The 17,322-nt window shown below is 43.4% G+C and overlaps 1 protein-coding gene and 2 long non-coding RNA genes across 3 annotated transcripts; all 3 read right to left on the minus strand.

The window, feature by feature from the left end:
- Window positions 1-2,305: 2,305 nt before the first annotated feature.
- On the minus strand, window positions 2,306-3,390 carry LOC100281679 (photosystem I reaction center subunit XI). Its single transcript, NM_001154599.2, has 2 exons — window positions 3,145-3,390; window positions 2,306-3,040 (listed from the first exon to the last, which is right to left on the minus strand). Exons 1-2 carry the CDS (start codon window positions 3,289-3,291, stop codon window positions 2,549-2,551), a joined length of 639 nt encoding a protein of 212 aa, NP_001148071.2. The 5' UTR covers window positions 3,292-3,390; the 3' UTR covers window positions 2,306-2,548.
- Window positions 3,391-12,724: 9,334 nt separating this feature from the next.
- LOC109944923 (uncharacterized) lies at window positions 12,725-13,889 on the minus strand. Its single transcript, XR_002268306.3, has 3 exons — window positions 13,849-13,889; window positions 13,381-13,698; window positions 12,725-13,021 (listed from the first exon to the last, which is right to left on the minus strand). It is a non-coding gene; the product is annotated as an uncharacterized lncRNA (long non-coding RNA).
- A 2,021-nt stretch (window positions 13,890-15,910) lies between these two features.
- On the minus strand, window positions 15,911-16,465 carry LOC118476631 (uncharacterized). The gene is made up of 3 exons (XR_004857076.1): window positions 16,366-16,465; window positions 16,108-16,262; window positions 15,911-16,015 (listed from the first exon to the last, which is right to left on the minus strand). It is a non-coding gene; the product is annotated as an uncharacterized lncRNA (long non-coding RNA).
- Between the last annotated feature and the right edge of the window lie 857 nt (window positions 16,466-17,322).

Consider the following 17,322-nt stretch of genomic DNA (forward strand, 5'->3'; position numbering starts at 1 on the left):
ATTATAAACACTAGCAAACACATTAGTCCACAGATTGTGTCAATCATCAAACACCAAAACTTACTTAGCCAAATGGCCCGGGGTCCATTTTCCTTACACCGATCAAGCGGACGACGACAGACGCCGGCGTCGTTGTGTGCCGTAACCTGACGGCCGATCGCAGAAGCGCAGATCGCAGCAGGAAAAATCAGAACAGGCGAACCATGCAGATCGCAGAATGGCAGCTGGGAAAACCTGTTAACATAATGACAGATGGGAACACCTGTTAACAGACGGATAGTTTCTTTATATACACGAACAAGTGCGTAGTCTGGTGGTAGCAACGATTTAAAGCAAGTCGCAGGTCCCTGGTTTGAAGCTCCGCGGGCGCACCTTTTTTTGCCAAATAACTAACTGCCGCTTCCAGTACTGGGCCGGGTCCGCGTCGCCAGGTGGGGCTGTGTCCCAAAAAACTGCGGCCCATGTAGGCCAAAGATCCCACGCCGTCAAGTGGTGTGTACACGTGGGCCGTTTTTTACTAAAACTCATGTGTGACCAATTTATTTCATCATTACGTCAGCCGATCAAGCCAAATTAATCTGTGACGTTCCATTCATTTTCGTCTATGACGTTCCTTTCATTTTCGTCTTTAATATTCAAGTCTAATCTTCGTCCCTTGTAATTGTTGACGAAGATGTCAATTTGGTCATAGAAATGTATCAATCTGTGACTGAAGTCACCAGCGTCACTAGAAAATCATCACTGATGATCACATTCTTACTAGTGACTGGAGGATATTGGAGGGGCTAAAATCCGTTTCTTATTCAATTTTGAATAAGAAGAGGATTTTAACCCTCCAATTCCCTTCGAATTTCTAGCTTCTAAACTAGCCCTAAAGGGTAAATGGGGACATGATGGCATGTCGACCATCTGAGTGGTGTGCCACTAGTGGCAATGTCTAGGTGGGGAAGTGCACCCAAACCTATCCATATGTGTCGGATATTATAATTAGGGGTACCTGGATCACGTCCCTAAACGCGCTTAACCCTGAGGTTGTTGTCTGGCACATTCCCCAAGGACAATAAAGTATGAACCACGATTCGTCCGAGGCCCCTCTCCGCGGTCACCCATAACTCCGCCTCGCCCGAGCCTATCCTCGGACAAGGTACATACTCGGGAGAATCCTCGTCCCAGACGAGGTCCCCTCTCCCAGAACTACTGTCTCCGCCTCGCCCGAGTCCGTCTCGGGCAAGGAAGACGACCCCGAGGCAGGTCTCAATCGAAGGCCTCATAAGACATAAGCATTCAATGTGCATACCTACCCCACGCAGTGTCGCAAGCGAACAGGGCAACAAGACCACGACCTCGTCGGACTTCACCAACTACGATGACGTATGTCTGAGAACAGCAGTCACTGTTCCCCCGCGCTGCCTACCAACTCCTGATGGAACACGCATACGACAAAAGTGCGGGCTGGTCCTCGAGCACAAGCTCCGCCTCACCCGAAGCCGGCCTCAACCTCGGGACAAACTCCGCCCTCGCCCGAGCCCGGCCTCGGCAACCTGCTCCCCGCGAATCCCGCATGAGGCCACTCTTTCAACTGTGTCGCGCACGTCAACGAATCCTGGAGCAGGCTCGATCACGACCTCAGGTAGACTTCTGCCTCGCCCGAGCCTGGCTTTGGCCTCGATATTATCAACGAAAGGGCGTTCTACATCACCGAAAACAGAGGAGCTGATGTATTACCCGGGAGCTTTTTTGCCATACTTAGCACTGCACCAACCACTTCGGCATGGGCAACCTCCCTGTCAGGTAGGCTTGGGTACATAACCGAGCCCTCGGCCCCGACCTTGGCTCTCTGCAGGAACCGAACGTCTCCACCGGCCAAAAGTCAACAGCAAGTACATGTCCCATACCACATGCCATATCGTCTACAGGGGCTCAGCCTCGCCTCCTCACCGTACGCGACCAACACTGGCACTCTTGGCAGCCCTCCTTGAGGCTATAAATAGGGGGGGTCCATGGCTTCAGGCAGGACAGACAAACACTTCACGGTTTTCACCTCCACAGCGATATTGACACTTGCTTCAATCAACCCTAGGAGCTTGAGATCCTTTCCTCTCCCGACCTACTTGTACTCCCTATTGCAAGCATTTAGGTGCAAGTAATATAAGTCTCACCATCACTCTGCTGGAAGTAGGGCTTTCTCTCGCCCAAACTAGGATAAATGACTTGTGTGACCTTACATCACTCATCTGGGCCAAGGCACGCAACATCATTTCACTGGTTGGTGAGATACTCGGATCAAGACAACGACAATATGATACTAGGAGGTCGACTTTTACCTAAAATGGCATTTCACTAGCTGGTTTGAAGGGGGGGTCATGATGCATCCAAATCAAAGTAAAAAAAATTAACAGTTCCAAGTTACATCCCAATCCATCCATGTGCAGAGGAATTGCATGTATCCACGATGCTCGTCACTGCTGAAATGGCATACCTTTGCACGCAGAGAGGAGGATCGGAGGCGGAGCTATATTATATATATGCATCTTTATGAATTTGTATTCTACTTGAAGTAGTAGGGGAGGTCGAGCACGTAGAGGAGGAAGTATGCCCAGAGCACGCCGGAGATACCACCGAAGAAGAACCCTCCGGTGAACTTGGCCCAGCCGTCGGCGGTCTGCAGCTTGTCGGCCTCCTTCTTCCGGCCGGTGAGCGTGAGCGTGGGCGCCGTGGACGGGTCGCCCTCGTTGAAGGAGGCGACGCCGTACATGGTGAGGCAGACGCTGAGGATGGCGACGAGGCCGGCGGCGCCGAGCGCGCCCGCCTGGCCGTGCACGGGCGTGTTGCGGAGCGGGCCGGTGAGCGCGAAGGGCCCGACGAGGAGGTAGCCGTGGGCGAGGCCGACCTCGACGCCCCGCAGCAGCGGGCTCACGGCGGTGCGGTAGGCCGGCAGGTTGGAGAGGTACCACGCGATGAGCGGGCTGGAGGTGACGGGCGTCTCCAGGCTGCCGATGAACGGGTCGCCGTTGATGGGCTGCACCACCTGGTACGTTGCCTGCACGCACGCACGCATGTATGGATTCGAGCAGTAAGCTTGGATATATTCTGAAATGGAATTCGCGCGTTCTTTTGTGTTACCGATCGAGAGTACTGACTGACCTTCTCGGGCTGGATGGCGGCCTTGACGACGCTGAACCGGGGCCGGGGCCGCGTGAGCGCAGCGCCTGACAGGCCCCTCGGCCTCGAGTGCACCGGGCTGCTCTTCATCACCTGGCTCGCCATGGGAGCGTAAGCTGTTGTAGCCATCTCGACCAACACACGCACGGATTGGGTCGGGCGGCTCCGCCTGCTGCAAGATGGGTGCTAGCAGAGAGCGTACGTCTCCTTGTGATGGCCTAAGTAAAGTCTGTGATCTTTAGGAGAAAATCCTGTGGATGCATGGGCGTGATACGGCTCAGGCCTGTGTGGCGCTCCTTGGGTTGCGACTATCCTTATCCACTCCAGTCCGCTAGCATCACGCCGCGTGGCACAGCAGATTAACTCAGAGACTTGTGTTTGTGTATGTAAAACCCAGCTAAGGGCTTATTCGTTTTACCGTTAATCCATGTGGATTGAGTGGTATTGAGTCGGTTTAAATTCATAGTAAGTTAAAATTCATCTCAATACATTTTAATACACTTCAATTCACATAGAATTAGAATAACCCAACAAAGCCTAACATGATCAATGCAGGTATGTAGTGACGGTTGAAAGTGAATCCGTGAGACGATGACGCCGGTGACCGGTGACACATTCTCTGGCACATGCTACAACAACATCGTCGTCGTCCTCGCATATGCATGCCGCATGCGCGCGACAAAAACCGTCTTCTAAATTAATTAATCCATTTAAATCGAGCCACGCGACCTGTTTGACCGGCCCAGTTTAAACAAATTTAACCCCGGTACGGTATTCTCCTGTATGCGTCTTGAATACCGTCCAGGACGAACACGTATGAGTGTTTCAGGACAACCATTAGAAGAATGCATGGGAGCGAGTGCTAGACTTCTAATCTAACTAAATGTTTTGACCATATTAAAAATCTCCAGATTTAAATATACAAGATTATAGATCGTGTACGTGGTATATCTAAGTGTAACAAGTAAGGGTGGCATCAAAATCAAGTGTTATTAGTTGAGCTAAGTGACTATCCTACCATGTTTTTCTATGTTAAACTTTAATTTAGTATGTACCACAATAATACTAGACATAGTAATACAGCTAGTGACGTACGTGTATATGGAAGGCTGGGGTACCTCAAGACAGCATAATAATTATTATGGTGTCCTCATTTTTACTCTTAGTTATGTTTTTTTGCTTAGTTTTGTCCTTCTGGTCTGTAGCACTAGAAGGACAAAATTGAGAAAAAAAAACACAACTAAGGGTAAAAATAAGGGCACCAGCAAAACTGAAGGCACCAGCTTAAAAAATCTAAAAAATTCACTCAAGAAGATAAGAGCTTCACACAACATAGTCTAAAAATCCCTTCGGTCGTCGGACCGTCTGACCATAGCGAACCCAGCGTAGTCCCCCGACCAGGTCAAACCTGACCATAGCAAAACTGACTAGAATTCCACTGACGTTTGTCACCTCGAGTAAGGCTGGGCGCAGTCGCGAGCTGTAAAAGCTCCCCTAAGATTTTACAGTGGACGCGGGAGCTGCAGCGGTAAACTGTACCGATGACTGCACATGTATAGAGGACACCGAAAACTCTATATTCAGCACTTGCACTCTCTCACTCTATATACGGGGCTGTCGGTGTGGGGCCCAGTGACAGCCGGTATAGGTGCGGACAGTCGGTAGTTGAGAAGTGGGAAAAAGTAATATAATATGTGGTAGTTGGTATAGGGTTGAGATATAGAGTAAACATGAGTGCGGAGGATTCTGGTATAGAGTAAAGAATTTTGCTGATCAGGACAGAATATTCTTTTTAGGGTAGAAATTTAGAGTAGTATGAGTGCGGATAGCCTAAATCCCGGCCCGGTCATCTGGTCAGGTCGGTACCGACCCGAGTCGCGCGAAGCTAGTCAGCCTTGGTCGTACACTCCTGATATGACTCTACGACTCAGAGGAACCATGAACTTCCGAGAAATGATATCACATTTATAGCCCATTGACCGTTACACACACTCCCGACTAAGGTGTACACCGGGTAAAGGTAGTATAATACAAAGGATTCTAAAGACACTGGCTTTAGACACCTTTAATACCTAATTGCCCCTGTGGTCCAGATAGGCCAGGAATGATATGGCCTTGGGGGTGGACGTGCCAACTATGACAGGCATTCAGGAGCATAGGAGACGATCTATGACTGAAGGTGAAAAATGATACATCCCATCAAAATGCTCTCTATGTAACAATGGCTCCTGCTCCCTCAACTATATAAGAGCTGATTTGGTGACCCCGGATCACGAGAGGATCGGAGGGGATTCAGGGGGAAATTAGTTTATTTCCCCCTCAATCCCCTCCAATCCTCCCGGGATCCCCTTGTCACCAAATCAACCCTAAGGGCTTGTTCGGTTATTTTCAATCCATATGGATTGGAGGGGATTGATACGGATTAGAGGAGATTTTGACTTGCTAGGGATTGAAACCCCCTCAATCCCCCTCAATCCATATGGATTGGGGTAAAACCGAACAAGCCCTAAAGGGTACGATGCCTCCCGTAGAATCCCAAGCAAACTCTCAAACTACTAAGTTGAATAGTGAACTTCGCTTGTACTCTTACACGAGCACAAGAACCTATATTCTACTTTGTAACATTTAAAATAAGCAACCAAGACTTCAACAGCATACTAAACACAGAGGACTTTCCTGTAGCAGTCTAAAATCCTCTCTCAGGCTCGCCGGTGCCAATCCATTGGAATAGTAGCCTGTGAAACTCCTCTGTAGGCTACAAGTTTACTTGTCGTAGGAACGAAACCACGACATTGAGCGTTATTACCCTTGAGACATCACCACCGTATGTAGGCTGATCCAATTTACCCGGTTCTAATAGGATGACATGGCTAAAATTCAACGGTAACAATGGTACTTATAGGAATTGTCTAAATACTAAATTATGCTGAATACACAAGGCTTAAATTAAATCAACTTTAGAGTTAAGGATGTAATACATAAAGGCACTTGACGAAACGATAATATATAAATGGCATAGCATCTATGACTTATAATTCAAGAACTAATAAGCATTGCATAATAAAGGGATTATGTGACACAAACTCAATAATCTTTCATAAGCCCAACAGACAGGAAAGTGTGTGCTCATAACCGATCGAGAGAGCGCAACAATTTAAATTGGTTTTAAAACTATATACACAGATGTATAACTTTTTTTCACAAAGAGCATAAGATCAAACCTTTGGTAGCTTTATCCATGAGCAGCAAGGGTTTATTCATTCCTCCTGACATTTTGATAGCTTTGCCAAGACACCTGATCAGGAACGGTTGAAATATATAGGCGTACTAGGCACTAGCTACACCTCATCCGAAACCACATGGAATCCATCCGTTGAACCCATCAACACATACTAACATACTTATGGTTCCCATATATATCAACACATACTAAGACCAAAACTTGATAGCTTTAGCTAGGTCCCCGTGGGAGAATTTAGGCGTATGTAACAGACATTTTATACAAAATAAAAGTAAATAAGATTAGACAAACCTAGAGACACGTGAATAGGCATGTTTAAGATTAAAATTTGATATAGTAGTTACTAGTTAGTAACACAGGCGCGATACTGCCGCTCTTGCGCGGCGCTGTGGCAATTTAGCATGCAACTGCGTTACTTCCGCGTATCGACGAAGTAACTAGAATACACAATTCAAAAATTGTTCAACAGAAAGTAGATCAAGTAAATTACTCCTGAATACATAAGAGCCTGGTTCACCACCTCTCTATATATCAGAAGCTTAAGCACAAGTAGATCGGGAGCAAAGTATAGAATCACAACCAAACATAAACAAAACAAGAATACAAAGACATGGTCTTTATCCTATAGTTACCCTAGGATCGGCAACGACTGCTATGCAAGCAGTCATTCTGTGCAAGCGTGCAAGCAAACCATCTGATCCATTAGATCATGATCCAATCGTATGTCACATTTAACACTTAAACCCTTCTACCACTAGCTCAATAATCTTTATAAAAAAACCTAACAAACCATGGTTGTATCTGTGGTTGGATCGTAATCTAATAGATCAGATAGTTTGCTTGCACGCTTGCACAGAAGGACTGTTTGTATAGTAGTCGTTGCCCCCTAGGATCACCTGTGTAGCATGAGAACTTTGTTTACCCCACAAGCTAGGACCATCAAGGAGTACATGTAACCAATACAACCAAAGAAACGGATGGATCTCGGCGAGTCGACAGAAAAGAAAAAGAACAGTACAGAGCAGAACAAACCACCGTCCATACCTTTGCAGGACGAACTGTACCATGACCTAACTAGAAACAGTAAAGAAACCGACTAACATCCTGTTTAGATCTCTCGTCTAAATTTTAACATTAAACTAGTAACTTGCTCGCGCTCCGCGCGAGCCTTTTTAACGATATTTTTAAAGCAGTTGGTTTGATGTACATATACATCAAGAAAAAAGTTATTGATATACATGAACAATATATAGTTGTATTGGTATATATGGGAACCATGTACATAGTAGGGACATAATTAGTATGCATACTTTCACAATAATGAAAGAATCACGTACATAGTAGAGACATAATTAAGTGTGCATACTTTTACAATAATGAAAACTTGGAATTTGCAAACATAGCATCATAAGCAGTTTTGATATTATCTTACATTGGGTCTTAGCCATCACAAATTAATTGTACACTAAAATAAAGTTCACATGGAGCTTGTCTAGTAACACAGTTCGCATTGGAATAGGCATATATACAAATTTCTTGGGGCAGCATAATACTGGTATTTAAGACCACAACAGGCATTACAGAAATATGCCCGAAAGGTAATTAGCTTGACGACATGCAAACCATGTGTAATTGTTTTTTTTATATATAAGATCTGTATCTATGAGTTGGTACCTTAGTAACGGAAACAATATTTGCTATCTTAATTGTGGTGACATCTCACCATAACGTGATAAGAGTGAACATAGAATAGACTTAGCAAGTGAATTCACTAATTAAAACAGGGTCAACCTATAGCGCAGTCACCCAAAAGGAACTTTTTTTTGGGGGAAATAGATAACATCTATATCATACCATTTATAATGGAACAATGTCATGAATATAAAAAAATAGTAATTCTAATCCATTATAATATTGCACATGATACTTGGTTTTAAATAAAAACTGAGTATGAAACCAAGGAAACAATATGTGCTACCTTAGTTATGCTCATAGGTCAACACCTTACCATAACGTAGCAAATAAACCAAAGCAAGGTCAACCTATAGCGCAGTCAGCCAAAAAAGAACTTCTTGGGGAGGGGGGGATAGATAGCTTCTATAAATCAGACGGGGACCATTTATAATGGAACAATGCCATGCATATAACAGAATAAATAAGAGTAATTCTAATCTATAGCACAATAAATAAGCATTGAGTACTTGCTTGACACCTTGGATTTCTAAAGTTATGTTATTTGACCTTTTTCTTATATAAATATATTTTGCAGTATCTTACAAATCATATTTCCTGCTATCATGATACATTTATTTTACTTAGTCTTCTTATATTTGTCATGTTGTATGTGAAGATAGAGGGGACATGAGTGTCTGTGGGGAAAAGCAATGCACATATCGGGAATTACGTGGTGGTCAGGCAAACAGTTCTAGCCTCAAGTGAGTGTGAAAATCAAACAACCAGCAATGATGAAATACCCAGATCAGAGTCTTATTTCGAGGTCACCATGACTCAGGGTTATGTATCGCGTGGAGTGAAGGTCCTAAAGCAGCCAGAGAAAATCCTCTATCTTCACATAACCCTCAGGACCTTCAAATTGGACTCCATGGATACAAAATTTTGTTAGTACAACAAATTTTTTGCAACATTAAGCAACTAAATATTTTTGCAAGAGTTGTCAGAGGTACTGGACTATAGGTGAAGCATGAGAAATATCCTTGTTTGTGATGGAAGGCGCAAGAGCAAGAGCTCCAACAGCATGTTGATTTTAGGCAGTAGTATAGGTACTCCTTGGGGAGAGGCTTCCCTCTATCCATTGTACATATAAGGATATCAAGCAACAGTTAACTTCGAGCCTGATTCTCCTCTATGCAACTCCATGGCCTCTTTGCTGAAGATTGGAGCAAGAGAGCAGATTAAGAGTTGCAGCCCTGCTTCAGCAGCACGACCCAGAGATAGAGAAACCCAAATATGCCCACTGTCTACTACACCATCAGATGGTCCAGGAAAATGAACCATAAAAAAGGGATGTCGAGCGCAATCAAAATGGTTGGGCATAGCAACGGAGTCACTTTAGTGCATCTTATATCATTAAAAAAAGGAATAAAGGAGGAATGAAACTCAGTTTGGTACCTTGAAAGCACCAATGTAGTACCTATTCCCAAGCATATCCCGAACCATTCCCTAGCATGGTGTTTGGTTTTATCATTCCAAGAATTAATGCATCTAGCACAAGAACCTGAATTTGGTTTTTACTTCGACATCTTCACCACGGTGGCAACGTAGCGGCAGGGAAGGGTGCTGGCCTTGAGGTCGTCGAGGGTGATGAAGCGAGAGGTCTTGGACGGGGAGGAGAGAGGTGGTGGAGGACGTGCTAGAAGAGAACCTCGTCGCAGGGGAGCACGGTGGTCGACTCGAGAGCATTGGCGGGGGATGGCCGAGCGGTAGGAGGCGACGACAGAGAAGTGGATGAGACTGTGGGAGAGGGGTCTCGAAGCGTCATGACACCGATTCCGCGCCGGACCGCGACTTTGCAGTAAGGAAGCGTGAAACATTTTTAGGCATCGGATCGTGATCACACGGCTGGAGAAAAAAGACGACGTGGATATCGTAGATGCTTAGCTTTGCGTCCGCCTTTAATATAGTAGAATCTGAGCTACTGACGCTAGATCCTAGGAAAGAATCCTGAAAAGCTAGGCTACACTATTAATATGATTTGGGAGGAGAGCTAGTTTCTGTCGTTGAGCGTGGACTCGAGGGGGTTTCACGGCTCCTCGCTCTCGAGCGTTTGTTGGTCAAGGTTGTTTAGTGTTTGCAGTCTTTGGTGAGTTTCTTTTCTTTATCTTCGTCTGTCTATCTATGTAATAGGGTTGTGTGGTGTTATTTGGGCTCTATAGTCTTTTTTTTTTCTTAGAGTGAAATATACTCTCTGTTCTTAAATTTTTTTGGCTGTGTCAATTCAGTTCTACATAAACTTTTAAAGTATGTATTTTAAAGACTCGATATCTGTCCGAGTCTCTATTACATCTAATGGATTGCTATGGTCCACATATCAACCGTTGAGGAAGGAGGAAGAAGGTTTAACAAACCACGACAACTAATATATGGGTCCACAACAATCTATTAGAATATAATAGAGAGCCGAACAGAAATTGTGTTCTTAAAAGACATGCTTAAAAAAATTATGGACTGGATTAATATAACTAAACAGGTTTAAGGGCCGAAATTGTATTTAATTTTTTAAATATAATGATACACAAATATCCAGTGTATTCAAGAAAAGAAAAGAAAAGTACAGGAAGATGGTTTGAAGTGGTGTGTAAACTTTAGCTATCTCGAAAACCAATTAGACCAGAAGTGAGCTAAAGTGGTTTACAGTTTTTATTTCTAGCTATAGCCAAACGATAATTTGCCCTCACACGTCATCTTCTTTTGCAGGAGACCGGTACAAAACCCCCCGTCGGCGAACATCATCACCTTCGTCTCAGTGTCAAATCGCCAACCACCGTTGTGCACCCATCTCGTGCCACCTCTCTCTCGCCTCTCCCCTCGTCCCCGTTGCGAGCACCATATACGCCATACACCACAAGTAGTGTGGCCTCGTTCATACATCCGCCACTTTCCACCTCTATGCAACGGTGTCTATGTGATATACATCATGCGCACCGACGTTTGGGGATTAAGCAAAAAAAGTTCTTTTTGTTAAATTAGGATTAAACTACCAATGAAACAGACCTATGGTATAAAGTTTAGGACATGTTTATATCCCATGTGTTAAACTTTAGCAACATGGATCTAAACAGACCCATATTCTTTAACTTACCGAACTAAATTTTACTAATTTTAGATCGTAGAATCCAAACGGACCCTTGAGGACTATATGTTCTTTTTTTTTCCTGATCATAGGGCGTATCATTGTCTGATTATTGATGCTTTTTCATGATTGAATGGTCCTTTTCTCGCCGTCTTTTCCCCACATACCATCATATACATATACAAATGATATATAGCACGCGCAGCTGCACATACAATAATCTCTAAAATTATACACCCGGGAAAAGCATCACAAACTTTTCGAAAGGCATGCGAGGAGTAAAAAAAAAAAAACCAAAGCACTACCACCTTGATAACATACCATATACGTACTCCTAAACATGGAAAGAAGAATCAACCCAAATGGCTTGCTTTGTCTGTCCCCTGTGGCGGTTCTCTACACGGTTTTCAAATATATTACAAGATAACAACGTGTGCAAATGATGGCCTGCGCTTGCAAAGCAGATATGCTCCTCTTTTTTTGGTGTGTGTGCGTGTTAGCTTGTTTTCTCTGCTTTATTCCGGTATTAGGTAGAGATGCAAGATGTTGTGCTCGGTTTCGTGAGTCCCCCTTTTTTTTTGTTTAATGTCGTTTGACTTGCTGAATAGTGTTGTATCTTTTACTTCTGGCAGGAAATTTCGGCAGCTTTAATTTAACTCATCGTTATACCACAAAGGACCATGCATTTGGCGAGGGGGGGTGTTATGGCCATGCATTTGGTTTGCCGAGTGTCAACGTCTGGCGCTGGACAAAGTTAACAGTCATCGGCTACAGACGGCTGCTGACGACCCTTTGCGGAGCGTCGCTTTTCGCCAAGAGTTTGACACTCGGCAAAAGAATCTTTGCAGTTTGCACAGGGTAAACACCGACATATTAAATTATGTTCTTTTTAGATATTTTGCATATGGCCTCTAGTGTGTTTGGTTGGATGTATAAGGAGGGATGAGAGGGGTGACCACAGTTTCTGTAGTGTTTAGATGAGAGATAAGTGAAGGCGAGGTAAATACCGGAGTATTTTTTTTGTGACGGCGTGATCCCAAAAAATCGAGAGTATGGTGTGACCCTGTCTCATTCTACTTTGAGCTCAAACCAAACACAATCTAAATATACCGGAACGCCCCTCATGGCCATATATGCGGTTTGCTGCGAACAGCCTAAGGGTGTGTTCGTTTGTTCCGGAATCATGACCTAGAACCAATCAAACCAGAAATGCTTATCTAATTTGTATAAGCTTTGATCACCTAGAACCATTTTTAGTCTCAATCCTGAACAAACGAACGCACTCTAAGAGAGAAAGGATCTCATCACGTTCAGCGCCGAGGACATCAATGTGCACTAGAATATTGCGGCGCCCTTACGGGCGCCCTACCAAGATTTACTCTGCGACTCCGTCCTCCCATCGCAGGGCGTCGTGGTGGTCGACGTGGCGATACTGTAGATAGCAATGTTTAAAAAGTGAAGTTTGAAATGAGATATGATGGATAAAACCCTGAAGACCACCTTAGAATAAATATCAAATGTCATTGACACATTTGATCATGACAACATGAAATAGTTAAGTACTGAATCTACCCTGTGCTACAGTGAAATAAAAGTGTGCAGTGACAAAGTGTGTTTTATATCTAAGAATGTCGCTGTCTTAGAAACAGGGGCAAAAATCTTTATTAAGGACACTCAACAACAAAGCCAACTTGGTGATTCGTATAAACTGACACTCATCTAGTTTTCTCTAAAAAAGGCAGCATTTCCTAGACAGCAGCATTTCGTTGATCCTCTCAATCTCACTCGTCTTCATCTCCTTCTGCCTCCTGAAAAAAGGGCAGCGACCTTCTTGCATTAGGAGATTGGAACATTATTTGACGCTGGAAAGTACAACTTTACACTAACAAACATCAAATAAATAAAAAATCAGAGGGAGTAATATAGAAGTATAGTATTCGATATTAGGCTACTGGCATCAACTAAAGATGCAAATAAAAACCTGAAATATCCAACTGGCTAGGCCAGCAAAAGTTTGCACCACTGAAACTTTCCGAAATGATGAGAAGCTTGTATCCAAGGAGTAAGCATTACTACACCACGTGGTGAGTCAAAAAACAAAAAATGGGACAACAGTAGTCTATTGTAGAAAATTGATAATGTACTGTTTAGACGAAATTAAATTTACCTTTGACTCCAGGCTAAACAGCGGAGATAGAAAATCCTCCCTCCGTTCATAAAACTTCACTGATCTTGTCGATACCTTCTGTACATAAGGTTCCGCATTTTTCTTGAGGACAACCAATTTCTCCTTAACAGGAATCCATTTCTTCAATCATAGAAAGTACTACTGTCAGCCCAAGATAATACAAAAGAAATTACATGAACAGATGGGTGGTGCTTGCCATACAACCAAGGCCCCAGTATCCTCAGTAAGACCACATGCTGAGTCAAAATCTCGACCTCTAATTCGTGACAAAGCATCTCTTCCAACAGGAGTAAGATCCTAAAAAGAGAAGTCGCAGTTTTTCAAGGACTACAAAAGAAAAGAAAAACTACTCTGCCTAGGACAATTATGGAGAAAAGGTAAAAGATAGTAAACTAATTCCAAATCTCTCAGACCCTCATCAGCTTCATCATGCACCTCAGCCACTACCTTTTGTGCTTTACTTTCTGAAGCAGCAGGTATCAGTGCAGCGCTTTCTTCTGCAGTGATACCCATCACTGAAGGAAGGGTTGATTCAGGACACCCTTTCCTTCCTCTTCTTCATAGTGACAACCTTGCGCCTCTTAGCAGGAAATATCAGTGGCCTGATGTGTTCCAGGCTGTGTTCAGGTCTATCAATTATTAAGAGCAACATGTAAGGTTGTGCTCTTACCATGAAAAGTTGAAAGGAATTTCAAGCTGAGTGCTATATGTTAATCATCTAGTTGGAAAAATAGTTCAAGTGGACAAGTAGATCGTTGGCTACTGCCACAGGCTCATGAGAACAAAATATTGTCATCAGTATATCATGAATCCTCATGATGCACATCACAAACAATAGTCATCTATTTTACACACAGCACTTCAGATAAAGTTAATAGGTAGAGAAAATGTAATTAAGCCAGTTTAGTTTGACTGCTACAGAAACCCATCAAACGCTAAGTAGCTACCACCACCTATCAACCAGCGAGGTCTCGAAGCTAGCTGACTGGGGCATGAAGCATAATTATTCTTTCTTGTAATGGCATGAAGCATAATGATGCAAAAGAGACCGAAGTACCAATTGCGAAACTGAAGCAACAACACTACAGCTATGAATAGAAGGAAAATAGATAAAAAAAAATTAAGTACTGACCCTCAGAGTAGTTTTTCTGTAAATTAAGGTCAAGCTGGTGAACATCTCAATATAAGGTCAACCAACCAGTACGGATATGTAAATTACCAGTTAAGATCCACAGTCCACGCCACCATAATAGTTCACACAGTCTCAAGCGGGTGAGACCAAATCTTTTTTATCCCAAGCTGAATCTGAGTCAAACATGAAAACAAGGAAAACAATATTGATGACAAATAAAGGCAACCTGAAATTCAAAGATGGGTTACATCATATACCTTGGTATTTTTCTTATCATTCAGAATTGAATTGCCTTCGTCCTTCAATGGAACATAGGAGCTGCTCCGATGTCTATTTCCTGTACTATAAGATAAATACCATAGCCTCTGACCATTATATGCTGAACTTCATAGTTTGTTTAACAGATAACCGTGGTAATAGATAAATCTCAATTGAAACTAAGGAAAACCTTGAAATGGACGCGTCTGATTGGCTGGAGTCAAAGGAAACCCTGTCCTAAGGGGAGTAGAACGACAAACAGATAGCTGGTAGTAGCACAGAACGACAAAGAGAAATAGTACAAGCACCAAGGGAAGAAATGTCTTGTACAGGCCTAGACTACATAGGCATGCTTTACATACCGCGAGTATGGTCCTCGCAAGATCGCACGCATAGAACAGTTATGAGCAGTTAGTACCCTAGAAGCAACAAAATACACAACTTGCAGTGAAGCACACAGCATAGCGCTGCTCATATCTTACAAGCATAAAACCATACTCCCTGCACAGCAGGGGAGGCAAGTTCTAAGAGTAACCTAGATGAACTGGGATAGTTCCCAAAAGCGATCCTCAGTTCCCAAAACCGGGTCTCCATGGCCGGTGGTGCTCGTGTCCAAAAGCACTGCAACTAAAAAAGGGTAGCAATCAATTAACAAGTTTTGGCAAGCATTGCAATCTGAAATAGAATGTGTAAATTTATTTTCGGTAGAGCTCAACCTAAGATGTCTATGAAGGTAATCCATTCAAAATCATTTGACTATCAATTTTTTTGACTCACCGATGTTTTATCCTATTGACCTCTTTTCTGAAAACTTGCTAATTTGTATTTTGACCTATATCAGTAGAAGGTTATACCATTTTCTATTTTGTTTATATATTAGTTCAATGACCCGCATATGGACCTGTTGTTAGTTTTAGAATGCTTGCTTGAGATATTTGATAATCTGTGATCTCGCTTTGAATGTTGTTCCTATGCATCACAGTGTTTTAGTTAGTTAAAAGTAGTTATTACTGATCATTGGGCTTTTGATTTGCTTAGTACCCACTGCCTTATACTACATGCAGCTGGAACACTTGGAAGCATATATCTCATGAAGTTGTAGGGGAGAATTGGACATACCGCTACTCAGCATCAACGTCTGCGGAACCAGCAACATCGTCATCTCCTGTGTCTTCATCTCTAAAAAGTTTCTTGGCAACCTTCTTGGACGGTGATGTTCGAGACCTATTTAAAGTTTGGTCCAATGGCATGCATGTAAAACTGATGAGACGGTACACGAATAGTAGTCTAGGTAGATTGCTCGGCATGAAGCTAACCTTTTTCCGACAACACTTTTGTGAGCCTTGTTTGTAGACCCATCTAGCACGCTGTAAGCAGCTCCTGATGGCGCCTGCACGTTAGGCGGAGAAGTGATAATCTCTGTTCCTTGCAGCAGATTGTCTCCCTGATGTGGGGTTGTCTGTATGTTACACTGCAACGAAAAGACATGTTTAGGGCATGTTTCCTAGTGTATGTAGAAGGAGAACGATGCTTTATATTGTAGCTATTTTGTTCCATCGAGTCCAACAGCAAACCTTGGCGCTAGATGAAACTTTGTGACTCTCTGGTGTTAGTGACGGCTCGCGGATGAAGGCAGCCCCTCTGTTTTGTGCAACACCTGATCCGTGTCCTACTGCGGAGTTAGCAGCCAAACCAAAAAACAGGTTAGAGCCACGAGAGCTGTAGTTGATGGGGAGAGGGTGCAGCGAATAGAGCTGCACTAAAAAAGAAACCTGCTCAGTCAGAAGGGGAAAATGCTTGTTCTATAGATGGAAAAATGCCTTTAAACTATAATATTACGGCCGAAACGCTGTTATGGCCCCTCCGAGTGTAATGTGGCTGAGTCTTTAATATGGCTGGAGCGAAAAGAGTTGCACTAAAAAAGAAACCTACTCGGCAGACTCTGCAGTTTTGTGTCGTTTCGGCTCTAGGTGACCCGTCATATACAGGTAGCATGGAATGGAAATAAACAAGCAGAGAAAACAAACCATTACTTTCTTTCCTAACTTGGCATAAACTAACGTACATAGCTCCACTAAATAGATACGATAAGTTGTACCTTGAGAAAATATGGTCGACGACGGCTGTGAGGACGGTGTAGTTGGAAGCATGTTGCCACCATCCATTTCTGCGTTTATAGCATTCACTTGGAAGGAAACACTGCCATAAATAATTGTGCTTTCGGTGAAGCTAACATTCCACTCGAAAGACTTTTCCAGTAGATCTGTAATTTCTCTTGGAATGAAACCGGGTGGATTAGTCGAGATGAGGGTGTCCACATTTTTTTTAATGAGGCGCTGCGCCATTCGTCCAAAGAAGATAAACTCGGCAGTGTCAGTGTCATCTTCAGCGGTGAGGGATATCTTGTACCTGCACAGAGTGGTTCGATTGGTAGACACCACAAATCATGTAATCTGTATACGGTATGCTAATGCGTTGCACACTCAACCTCACCAAAGTTAGGATACTCTAATTGCATAAGCCATATACTG

Source organism: Zea mays, chromosome 3 (genome assembly GCF_902167145.1).
Source record: "Zea mays cultivar B73 chromosome 3, Zm-B73-REFERENCE-NAM-5.0, whole genome shotgun sequence".
Taxonomy (NCBI): Eukaryota; Viridiplantae; Streptophyta; class Magnoliopsida; order Poales; family Poaceae; genus Zea; species Zea mays.

Excerpts from the sequence above, each read along its gene's own strand:
- LOC100281679 (NM_001154599.2), bottom strand. The coding sequence starts at position 3,291 with ATGGCTACAACAGCTTACGCTCCCATGGCGAGCCAGGTGATGAAGAGC. Across the intron at positions 3,041-3,144 it reads CCGCCATCCAGCCCGAGAAG|GCAACGTACCAGGTGGTGCA; the intron begins GTCAGTCAGTAC and ends GCGTGCGTGCAG.